Source organism: Galleria mellonella, unplaced genomic scaffold (assembly GCF_026898425.1).
Source record: "Galleria mellonella isolate WM207_F2 unplaced genomic scaffold, CSIRO_AGI_GalMel_v1 utg35, whole genome shotgun sequence".
Taxonomy (NCBI): Eukaryota; Metazoa; Arthropoda; class Insecta; order Lepidoptera; family Pyralidae; genus Galleria; species Galleria mellonella.
This window is the reverse complement of record NW_026442082.1, coordinates 4483010-4495779: the sequence shown is the minus strand read 5'-3', so window position 1 is coordinate 4495779 and position 12770 is coordinate 4483010. Positions and strand designations below refer to the sequence as shown.

General features: G+C 42.1%; 1 protein-coding gene across 1 annotated transcript in view; it reads right to left on the bottom strand.

Moving 5' to 3' along the window:
- Positions 1-1498: 1498 nt before the first annotated feature.
- Positions 1499-12770, bottom strand: part of LOC113513239 (huntingtin) — a 54804-nt gene continuing 43532 nt past the window's right edge. Inside the window, exons 38-43 of the mRNA XM_052896812.1 lie at positions 9792-10691; positions 8403-8602; positions 6743-6881; positions 5270-5405; positions 4446-4765; positions 1499-3349 (exon numbers count right to left, since the gene is read on the bottom strand). Coding sequence (XP_052752772.1) covers positions 2942-3349; positions 4446-4765; positions 5270-5405; positions 6743-6881; positions 8403-8602; positions 9792-10691 — 2103 coding nt within the window. The 3' untranslated portion in view covers positions 1499-2941. The remainder of the gene's footprint in view (positions 3350-4445; positions 4766-5269; positions 5406-6742; positions 6882-8402; positions 8603-9791; positions 10692-12770) is intronic.

Genomic DNA, 12770 nt, shown 5'->3' with positions numbered 1-12770 from the left:
GTCGTTACTAATCCTACTACCGCCATAAACGCGAAAAAATGTATGGCTGGATGATTGTTACTCTTTCACACAAAAACTGTTAAACTTGAATAAAACTTGATACATGGATAGGTTATAACCTAAGCACACAGAATACTTTATATCCTGATTTATGTGGATGAAGCCGCGGAAACAGTAATATTATAAATACAAAAAGACTGTTATCTCTTACCCTACGGCTCAACCAATGGTTATGAAATTTAGTATACACGTATTATTTGAGATGGAGAACTGAAGTTACATTTTAGAAAAAGTTATTAAGTACTTAATAACTTTTTCTATCATTGTTAACCCATGTTTTCCTGAATAAAACGGTCAGGTTCATTGGTAAAATTGATTAAAAAGCATGCTAATAGGCTCGATTCTGTAGGCGATATTTCTCTAAAACTATCTGTAAAATTAAAATTTCTATTCGATATCATAGCGAAATCTTTATTTTTTTTTACAACACAGGGGGCAAACGAGCATGCGGCTTACCTGATGGTAAGTGACTACCGCCGCCCATAGTCACCTACAACACAAACGGCATTGCAGGTGTGCTGCCGGATTTTTAAAAAGGAATATGCTCTTTTCTTGAAGGTTATGTTGTCGTATCGGTTCGGAAATACTGCTGCTGGAAGTTAATTCCAAAGAGTGGTTGTGCGTGGGAGAAAGTGCCTTAAAAACCCATGGTGGAGGACCGCCACTCGTCCAGATGGTTGGGATGAAATTTTAGTTTATGGCGGGTTGTACGATGGTGAAAATCAGCAACAGTATTGTAAGGACTAGGCATGGGTAATATGGATACCGATCCGATATCCGATTCCTATATAATGAGTTCCTTTGTGTATTGATGGCGGAAAGGTCATCACTCATTTCGATATTGGCCATATCAATCGGATATCTATATTCGAATATGTTGAAATCTGTTATATAATGTTATTTTTTGAATAATGGACTTTTAACATATTCGTTATTGGACCAATATATATATATATATATATTGGTCCCATTTCTAGTAAGGATTAATTAATTTTTTAATAGACTTAAGTCAAAATGACTATAATTTTAGTATATAATGGTCCATAAAACTGTAATTTCGCAAAATTATCAAATTAAAACCTTAACCCTTTTAGTGCCATTGATTTCTACTCATATCTACTTAAAAATGCCAAAGAAATCTTTGTCGTGTTGATGTCATTTACCCTTGTCTCTAAAAAAACTGTATCTCCTCCAAAAATTATCCAATTTTAATATTTTTTTTACAGCAAGCTAAACAGCGACTGATTTCACGAGCACTATGACGCTCGTGGCACTTTTAGTTGCAATGCGCACGAGCGCGGTGGCGCTCGTCGGCACTCAAAGGGTTAAGAGATAGATTCAGACAAATGGCACCACAAAATCGGCCTCAGTTATATAATTTCTCGCTTGTATAAAATAAAATATATAAATAAATAGGCAATATAAAAAAAAAGAAATTAAAAAAGAACATATATTTCTACATTATTTTGTTAGGGAAATACATTGCATAATATGAATATTTACATTTATTTCTAATTGTCTTTATTTTTAATACACATTATCCTGTTTTTATTTTCATAATAAAATTTATGACGAGTAGATAAATTTAGTTTTTCATAAAATCTACTCTGTGCCCGGAAAGAAGCGTGAATTTAGCTTAAAGTGAGTTATTTTTATAAACAAGTAACTTTTTTTAATACACAACTGTGATACTATAAAAAAATAAATCAAAAAATCACTCAGAATGAACGAATCTAGCGATCCCATACATCCAAATTTATTCAGCTATTAAAAAGTTACGATGAAATAAAGAAACTGACAGACATACACGATCTTTGAAAACGTTACACCCATTTTTTGGGCCGTCATGTAAAAAGTAGTATGAAGTGGTTTTTTTTTTTTTTGATTAATTCTACACTATCTAAAATGTATTTTAATTACTTTGTACCTTTAGGTATTAAGTTAAGATAGACAAAAATGCAATTGACAGTATAAAAGCGATTTGTTTCTACTTGATAAAAAAAAAAAAATACTTCGAGCACCATTAAAATAAGTAGTACCGGTTTGAGATGAATAAATGAACATGAATTTTATGTCCTTGAACACTTGCCATACAGCGCCATCTATCGCGTACTGAAGTGAACTTGCACAATGAGAAACTAATGACACTTTTTTTATTTCACGTTTAGACTAATCTCCGCACAATACAAACATTTTATATTCGTATGTATATTCTTTGTATTGATCTGGCCATTTTCTATGTATTTATAAAAAATATGACTATCGATTTTTTAGTAGTCTTAGTTACTAGATGGCGCTGTATGAAACGTCTACGGATATCTACTATTTTTTTACAATCTCCAGCAATATAGAAGAAAGAAATTATTTATGGTCTTGGACCATTTACTCGATAACATTTTAAATGTCTAAAAGCCTACAAATGATCTATTTAATGTATGTATTTTTATTTGTAATAATCATTTAAAATAAAACACATAAAAAGTAAATAATAATTTTTTTTTACAACACGGTGCAAACGGGCATGCGGCTCACCTGATGGTAAGTGACTACCGCCGCTCATGGTCAATTATTAAAAAAAAAATCAATTTAAGTTCTATTATTTAAATATAAAATATGTCTGATTATTTATGCGCTTTCATCGAACTACCGCCGATTTGTTACCATCTCAAAACATTTACACAGAGTAAGATACTACCAGTAGTCCAACATGTTTACATATCACGAACGATTACATCACGATTCCTAACGCATCGCACTTGCATTTTGGACGACTGACAGGAATGTCCTTTAGACTGTAACATTTACTACTCTATGTTCCTACATAAAAATCAGTTACAATACTGACTAGGTAAGCTTTTTCCCTCATACATTTGCTCTAAAGTTACAAGTTCAAACAACGCAAGACATCTTCTAGACAATCATTCTTCTCGCACAATTCTTTCAACCTCTCCAACTGAGATCCACTGAAATTGGAATGTGTGGACGCCACACACATCAACCTTCTATCTGTGAACGACATGACGCCCTCGCTGCTTGAGAGGAAATTCCGGAATATACCCCATGCGATCTCTTTTTCGACGGACTTCTGGAAGCCGGTTCTAAGTATGCTAAAACACAGCGGCGCCACTTTCCTTATGAACTGGTTCGGACTGGCTGAAACCAATAATGTTGTTACGCAATACGGCAGTAGAGTCGGTGATACTTTTCCATTTAGCAAATGGCATAACGCTTCAAAGATCCAACCGCTGAGCACCGGCAGTTGATCTTGAGACACTGCTGCTTCGAACACCTGCGAGAAGAATGCATTTTATAGAATTTACCATTTAAAATGAACGTTCAGTACTTTTACAACTATAACAGTACCATGGGAGATATTTCGTCCGTACTAAGACTAAGAGCCCTATACTTTCCCGTGGATGTCGTAAAAGGCAACTAAGGAAATTAAATGGTTGAGCGATGGGCAGCAGCGTCCCTCTTAAAACATCACCAAAGCCTAACTGCGGTTGGCTAGCGTGTTTTGTTTTTTTTATACAACTTAGAATGGCAAAAAAGCTGACGGCCCACCTGATGGAAAGTGGTAACCGTCGCCTATAGACATAAACAGTACCGTGGACATAACAGAGTATACTGTTTCGCCCATGATACTTCCCATGCGTTGCCATTCCTGAGGATTCAGGTGTTATTCCTCTGTACCCAGTAAATTCACGCCATATCCCACCCTTCAAACCAAAACACAGCCATGCAAACATAACTGCTTCATGGCTGAAACACGAATAGGACAGAGGTACATAATATATAAATAACCATCCATAATATTGAGAGCGCTACTACCATTTTTTTTAGTTACACTTTGTCCTTTTTCTGTCTCCCTAACAAGACAAACAAACCCCTAGTACAACAATTCGCTTTCGCCACCACACATAGAATATTATAACAAGATAGAAAATCAGCAAATTCCGGTGTCCTGCCATTTCACTTGGGTGCAGTGACGAAAACATGCCTAACAATAGATTAATTTACTATTTGTCCAGTAAAAATAAACAAATATTAATTATAATACAAATATAACACTACATCAAAATCGGGGGGAAGGGATAGTTAGTAATGCGGTCTACCAGTCCCATTGCTAATAATATACCCTGTCAGGTCGACCTCCGCGCTGTTCCCCCTGGAAACCATTGTGCTGAGTTCCAGGTGTATTCATCACGATGGCTTGACTGACCTGCCTTTTTCATTATTCACCTATCATCCCTCACTGGTGCTCCGCCAGCGTATACCGATAGCGCAGGCGAGGTAATCACTCCATTCATCATCCAATAAAAAAAAACTACATCAATATCATTTCAAATTTTGATCTTCAAAAATACTATTAAAGCAACACTAACCTCAAAAACGATCTGAGCATTCAAAACAGCGCCCTCTATCCAGCGCCCCCTATCGTTTATAACGCTCAACTTCATCTTCTCGGCGTCCTTGCAAGTCTCCAGAAACTCTATCACGACTCTGCTCAAAGTAGCCGCCGGCGGGAGAGTCTCTCTTAGGAAGTACTTCATGGCGGACGTGAGTAGAGTCTTGCTCTCTTTATTCCTAACTTGCCGCAGAGTCTTGTAGAGCAAAGTGATGCGTTCCATGGAGCTCATTAGCACGTCTGGATCCATATTCGACACGTCGGATGTGAGTTTTGGGCTTAGCAGTTTATTGTCGGCTGCGAAGACATAATGTATCAATATTTAGAGTTAAACTGGACTAGGTGACAAGCTATTGGGAGAAAAATTGTTTCATTGCATTTTATGTGATGTTATACTAGTTAAAATCATATGAAATTCAATAACATAACAACTTAGGAATGTCAACGCATGGGGGGTATCATGGGCGAAACAGTATACTCTGTTATGTCCATGGTATTGCTCATGTCAATGCAATAAAGAATAAATAAATAAATACACATACATACACACAACAGAAGAAAAAATGACGAAGGAAAACGAAGAGAGAACACAGGAAAATAGTACTAAAGTGAGAGGTAGTAGGATTTAACAGAGGTATTGAAGCGGCATATCGGTCGGATATCTATTTACAGATATTTGTATAACAGATTTTCAACATACTCGTTATTAGACCAATATATAGATACTGCTATATATTTTCCACTCCTAATGACTAGAAATAAATCTAGGACGGACAGAATCTAGGTATGACAAAACCTCACCTGAGAACAAATGCACCATCAGTATCTGCACCGCGTGATGTTCACAGTAGCTCTTCATGTTGTCCAGAAGTCTCTCTATCACCGTATTCTTCAGATCTTTAGGCAATACCTGTTGTCGGATTGTGGTGCATATACCCTGTTAAAGCATAAATAATATGCCATGAATACTGATCACTGCTGCGTATAATGAAGCGTCTTCAGCGGTGAAGCCAATAGACGACTGCTAAGTTATTAATAGACGATCACCCACAACATCAACCAGTCACAAGTGTCGCTCATCACGACATCGCGAGAACGCCAACCATAACGCAGGTGAAATTTACATGACCTTTCAGGTTTCAAACTGTAACTTACTTGCAAAACAAACTTCAGCGTGTTACATTAAATTTATATTACATCAACGCTTCAAAATTATTTATTTTTTATTTACCCTAGTTAAACCGCTTCAAATACTAGGTGTATACATTCATCATCATCATCATCATCCGTTCATCATCAAAACGCAAACGCACATCATTAACACCTTGTTATAATAAAAAGATTAATTTTTTTAATGTTTTCTATTTTTTTTAAATGGGTGATAAAATACGCTGGCGGGGCACCAGTGAAGGATGACAGGTGAGAATGAAAGCAGGTCAGTTAGCCCATCGTGACGAATTCCACTATAATTAACCACGACAGTTTCCAGAGGGAACCGCGTGAAGGTCGACCTGATAGGATGTATTGCAAGCAATGGGTCAATTAGACTCCATTACTAACAATCCCTTTCCCCCAATGTTTTCTATTATACGGATCATAAAATAATAAATTTAAAAATTACAGAAAACTGACCCTGTTTATTTATTAAAAATATTGAACTTGAATTTGTCTAGAATACTATTTTTTTAAGGCAATTAATACAATTTTACCAGAGGGAGACTTTGTACAAAAGTCGATTGCTTGGATACCTCTGTCCCATTCGTGTTTCAACCGTGAAGCAGTTGTGTTTGCATGGCTGTCTTTCGGTTTGAAGGGTAGGATATGACCTGAATTTATAGGGTACAGAGAAATAATATCTGAGTCTACAGGAATGCTAACGCATGGGGGTATCAAGGGCGAAAGAGTATATTCTGTTATGTCCATGCTACTGCTCATGTCTATAGGCGACGGTTACCACTTTCCATCAGGTGGGCCGTCAGCTTGTTTGCCATTCTAAGTTGTATAAAAAAAAAAAAAGTCGAGAACCAAATAAATAAAAAATCATAATTGAAAATCAGCGTTTCACGTGCATAGTTGATTAAATTAAAATGAAGGACAGGTTAATTTGTTTGATAGTACTCCGGGAGCTTATATCGTCATAGTCGTAGAATACTGACGGATCTGACAAAGATTACATATAAAGATCCGTCAGTATTCTACGACTATGACGATATCTCATCAACGACCACTTGACTCATTGGGAAGCACGATTGCATGTATTCACTTTTCCCTTACCTTAACAACGAGATCTCCACAATAATGCCTCGGATGTGTCAACAAAAAGTCAACGGCAACATTTATCAGATCCGGGTGTCCGAGTTCAATCAACGTGAACAGCACTGTCCAATATAAACTTTGTTCATATAGTGATATTCTGAAAAGAAAAAAAAAACATACTTTAAACAACCTTTGTCACTTTCTTACGAACAGAGAATATAGCGTGAAAGAAAATAATAATTCTTTCTATGTTCGTTTATAATGAATTATTTATGTAAATATTTATTTTAACCTCTGTTTAGCACTACTACTGCCCACTCACTACTTCCTATGCCACTGTGTTAGGTTGACTGGAAGAGATCTCTTTTAGAGATAAGTTCGCCTTTGCTAACATTGTTATTAACTTATTGTTGTTACTGTATGTTTTAGTGCAATAAAGAATATATATATATATATATATATATATATATATATATATATATATATATATATATATATATATATAAAATATAGTTCATCTATAAAAAGCTTCATTGCCAGTGATTAATATAGACGATATAGTAATAATATTTAAAAAAATTATAGCTTCTTATGAAAATTATAATAATGTAATTCAAAAGCTTGTCTATTAAAGGTAATATAATATAATCTATCTATTTACATATATTTACTTATATATATTTAATTCCTTTATTTATACCTATCGGTGTTTTTAATTGTAAAGATATTTTATTTATTTATTTTTAACTATACCATTTGAGTGGATTGGTACACATGTTTGACTGTAACTACTAATAAACTAAGTTTTTCTCATATTGGGTTTGCTGGAAGAAATCTCTTTTGGAGATAAGCTCGCCTTTGTGCACTTTTTTTATTTTATTTTTTTTATACGTCTTAGAATGGCAAACAAGCTGACAGCCCACCTGATGGAAAGTGGTAACCGTCGCCTATAGACATGAGCAGTACCATGGACATAACAGTACACACACATACTGTTTCGCCCATGATACCCCCATGCGTTGCCATTCCTGAGGACTCAGGTGTTATTCCTCTGTACCCTGTAAATTCACGCCATATCCCACCCTTCAAACCGAAACACAGCCATGCAAACACAACTGCTTCACGGTAGAAACACGAATGAAATGAAATGAAATGAAATGAATGAAATAAAATGAAATTAAATGAAATTAAATGAAATGAAATGAAATGAAATTGAATGAATGGGACAGAGGTACCCAAGTAATCGACTTTTGTACTTTTTTCTATTTCAATAACCTTTTGTGTATAATAAAGAATAATATAATTAATAATAATTTTCTATATCCCTGTGCAAAATCGGGTGGATTGCTAGTAAATGACAATGATAACGTACGCATCCAAGCTATACCCTGTACTTTATCCGCATTGTAATAGTAAAATTCATAAAACGTAACATAATAACATCCATAACTCCATCTAACGGATTTTTTAGTAAACACGACTGGATTAGTTAATACAAAATCTTATAATTTTATTTCTAGCTGCTGCGAGATTATAAAATTTGGTATACCTACGCGAATTATCCCACTTAATTCACTGACCGAGTTAAAACATATCCGCTAGTTGACAGATAAATTACTGATTGGTACTCCTTGCTTTACTATAGACAAACTGTGTTATATATTTTAAACAAACTCACTTGCAATTCGGTGTTAGGTTCAGCCTCACGGCGACGTTTAGCTGGGCGACCAGTTCTTGGAATGGATTAGGAACTCCCGGCTGGACAAAGACCGGTTTACTGCTCAGTTGCAGGAGGCAGCCCTGCAGCGCCGCTTGACGGAGCGGCGCGTAGCTCGAAGTTAGAGATTTGAGCAATTTCTGGTGTACCGTTGTCAGTTCCTGATGATGTTAATACGAAGAAAACAGTATAATAACTGTCTGCTTAAGGTATGATAGGATTACTTTTTGTATTTTTCAAATCGTGGGTATATTTCACTCGAAAGATATTATGTTAAAAAGATATAGAAAAGGCGCCGCCCGACGCCCGCGCCGTGTCGGCCGCGTGGCTAGCTAGCCAGGCATCGTAGCGGTGTGGGCGGGGCAGGTGAGGGCAGGCGGATCTATGAAATGTTTTAAAAATGTGCACCGGTGCGAAGGTGGGACGAGCCGCTAGTTTAACATATGGAATAGGGCACTTACTCCTGAAACACAGGGTTTTTATACCTACCTCGGGAGTTAGGGACTTCAAACTATATTGTAACAAAAAGTAAAATAAAGATTTATTATTATTATTTTATAAATTTCTACAAAAATTCACATCTCTCCTCTTAAGGAGGGGAGATGGTAAACTAACTCCCGGCAGAAGGGACAGTCAGCCGGGGTTCAGGGCCCCAGGGAGAGAAACCGGCGTACAATGCGGGCGGAATCTAAGAGTACCGCTTTCTGCATCTTTCCCGGGAGTGAGTGAGTGACCGTTCGCCGACAAAACGATTGGAATAATTTCGGTGGACGCCATCCCCCACATTTCGGTCACCTCGTGAGCCAGGTCGAGATATTTTCTCTTTTTCTCGGTTTCGGCTTTCACGAAGTTCTCGTCATGCGGTATGGTGACATCCACCAAAAACACCTTCGAGAGTGCCCGAACCATCACCACGATATCAGGTTTGTTCGCAAAAACTGTCCTGTCCGTAATGATGGATCGGTCCCGGTAGAGTCTGACGCTGTTGTTTTCGAGGACCGGCAGGGGCTCGTACTTATAGTACGACAACCTTTCATTCGCAAGGCTGTACTTCAGAGCTAGCTCTTGATGGAGTATTTTGGTTACCTGGTTGTGTCTGTGCAAGTCCTCAGTGTTGGCAAGAGCTGAACAACCCGAAAGCACATGTCTGAGTGACTTTTCGGGATGGCGACATGCCCGATAGATGTCCTCAATGCCATCGGCTACGGCGCCGGCGCCGGCGCCGCAGTGCGATGGTGCGGTGGTGCGGTGGTGCGGTGGTGCGGTGGTGCGGTGCGCGGCGGCGCGCAGCAGCAGCCCGCCCGCCCAGCACCACGGAGTGCGGTGGTGCGGTGGTGCGGTGGTGCGTACCTGCAGGCCGTCGACGCGGTGCAGCACGCAGAGGCAGGTGGCGAGCGCGAGCAGCAGCGCGCGCGCGGCGGCGGCGTAGTGCGCGAGCGCGCGGTGCGCGGCGGCGCGCAGCAGCAGCCCGCCCGCCCAGCACCACGGAGTGCGGTGGTGCGGTGGTGCGGTGGTGCGTACCTGCAGGCCGTCGACGCGGTGCAGCACGCAGAGGCAGGTGGCGAGCGCGAGCAGCAGCGCGCGCGCGGCGGCGGCGTAGTGCGCGAGCGCGCGGTGCGCGGCGGCGCGCAGCAGCAGCCCGCCCGCCCAGCACCACGGAGTGCGGTGGTGCGGTGGTGCGGTGGTGCGTACCTGCAGGCCGTCGACGCGGTGCAGCACGCAGAGGCAGGTGGCGAGCGCGAGCAGCAGCGCGCGCGCGGCGGCGGCGTAGTGCGCGAGCGCGCGGTGCGCGGCGGCGCGCAGCAGCAGCCCGCCCGCCCAGCACCACGGAGTGCGGTGGTGCGGTGGTGCGGTGGTGCGTACCTGCAGGCCGTCGACGCGGTGCAGCACGCAGAGGCAGGTGGCGAGCGCGAGCAGCAGCGCGCGCGCGGCGGCGGCGTAGTGCGCGAGCGCGCGGTGCGCGGCGGCGCGCAGCAGCAGCCCGCCCGCCCAGCACCACGGAGTGCGGTGGTGCGGTGGTGCGGTGGTGCGTACCTGCAGGCCGTCGACGCGGTGCAGCACGCAGAGGCAGGTGGCGAGCGCGAGCAGCAGCGCGCGCGCGGCGGCGGCGTAGTGCGCGAGCGCGCGGTGCGCGGCGGCGCGCAGCAGCAGCCCGCCCGCCCAGCACCACGGCGCCGGCGCCGCGAACGCGCCCGCCGCCGCCGCCACGCACCGCACCAGCGCCACGCGCGCCGCCGTGCCAGTGCCCGCCTGCCGGCACACAACAATCAATCTCATATTTAGAGTTTATTCTTCTCGGTTTTGGTTGTAATTTTTTGTGTATTTGTTGTAATGTTTTATGTATTTATTGTAATGTTTTATGTATGTGTTGTAATGTATTATGTATTTGTTGGTAGGCGTGTTGAGTCTCCCATCCGAGAAATAGGTATTAGCGACCCGCACGCATGCTAAGGGTAAAGGAGTTAAGGGGCCGCCTGAAAATCAGCGCTATATAGGTACATCTCGCTGGAGCTGTACATATATAGCAATAGCTGAGGCGGCTCCTATTACCAGCAACATTAATTGTTTTTTTTTTCCTTTTTGTTGTTTTAATTTCTTAGTAATGGTAATAAATGTCATCTATCTATCTATCTATCTATTTCTCTGATCGGAGGGAAAAAGGAATTGTTAGTAATGAAAATTTAACCCCAAGTTAAGTTGTCCAATTTAACCCCAAAAAGACACAAGTCTGCGCGTTTACCGCAAAAAAGACGCCGTTTGTCGTATCTCCTCACTTTCAGGGCACTTCCCTTGATAAAAAGTCAAGTCTAGGAATTCTGGGCGTTGATATATCTTGCGACGTCCAGTTTTGCGGTCATCTGGAGGAGAAGGCTAAGATAGCTTCCAAAAAGTTAGGAGTGCTCAATAGGGTGAGACGATATTTCATGCCAGAACACCGCCTGAAATTATATAAAGCCCAAGTCAGGCCGCATATGGAATACTGTTCTCACCTGTGGGCAGGAGCGCCACAGTACCAACTCCTTCCGTTAGACCGCATTCAAAGTCGGGCGGCTCGAATTATCGATAGTCAACGCCTTACTGTCCGACTTGACCCATTGAAACTGCGCAGAGATGTTGCGTCTCTGTGCATCTTCTACCGAATTTATCATGGGGAGTGTTCTGAGGAATTGTTCGGATTGATACCTGCTGCTGATTTTCACCACCGTACAACCCGCCACAAACTAAAGTTTCATCCCAATCATCTGGACGAGTGGCGGTCTTCCACCGTGCGTTTTTCAAGGCACTTTCTTCCACGCACAACCATTCTTTGGAATCAACTTCCAGCAGCAGTATTTCCGAACCGATACGACAACATAACCTTCAAGAAAAGAGTATATTCCTTTTTAAAAGGCCGGCAGCACACCTGCAATGCCGCTGGTGTTGTGGGTGATCATGGGCGGCGGTAGTCACTTACCATCAGGTGAGCCGCACGCTCGTTTGCCCCCTGTGTTGTAAAAAAAAAAAAAAAAACTAAGAATCCCATTGCTAGCAATATACCCAGCCAAGTCGACCTCCTCGCGGTGCTCCCTGGAAACTATCATGGTTACTGATACATGGTAACTGGCCTATTTTCATTCTCATCTATCACCCTTCACTGGTGCCGCGCCAACGTATCCCGTTAGCGAAGGTGGGATTACCAATCCATTATCATCCAACAAAAAAATCTCTCTAATCTTACCTCTATTAAGGAGGGGGGGAGGGGGTGTAGTAATGCGAACTACGAGTCCTATTCTTTTTTTTTTAACGTTAAATCTCCCGAAGTGAAAACGACCGGAGCCCGACGCGACGGCCCGCCCTATAGATGTTATGCCCTATAACATCTATAGGGCGGGCCGTCGCGTAGCCACCTCTCGTATTTAGGATGGGGAATGCCCTTCCCATCCTACCGTCTCAGGAGGCGCACGAGTACGTGCGCACACCTCCTAGGGAACTTAATGGGGTGTGCCTCCCTCAAGGCTGCACCCTGGCCCTAGTGAGGTGGAGAGAAGAGGGCGCGCCCCCTCTCCTTCGCCTGACTCGTCGGCGGCGAATGGCGGGAGCGGTGGAGGCACTCTCACGCACCCGCTCGGCTGCTTCCTTCTGCGACATCACCGCGTCACAGAAGGTGAGTACGGCTTTCCACGACCTCTCGCTACTGACCATTCTCCAAACTACATTCGGCAGCGAGAGGTCGTTCCACACTTCCGCGACCAGAACGCGGCGCTCCGCGCTGAATGCGCATTCATGGCAGAAGAAATGGCATTCTTCTAAAAAGTCCTATCAATAGTCCTAGCAATATACTTCATCAAG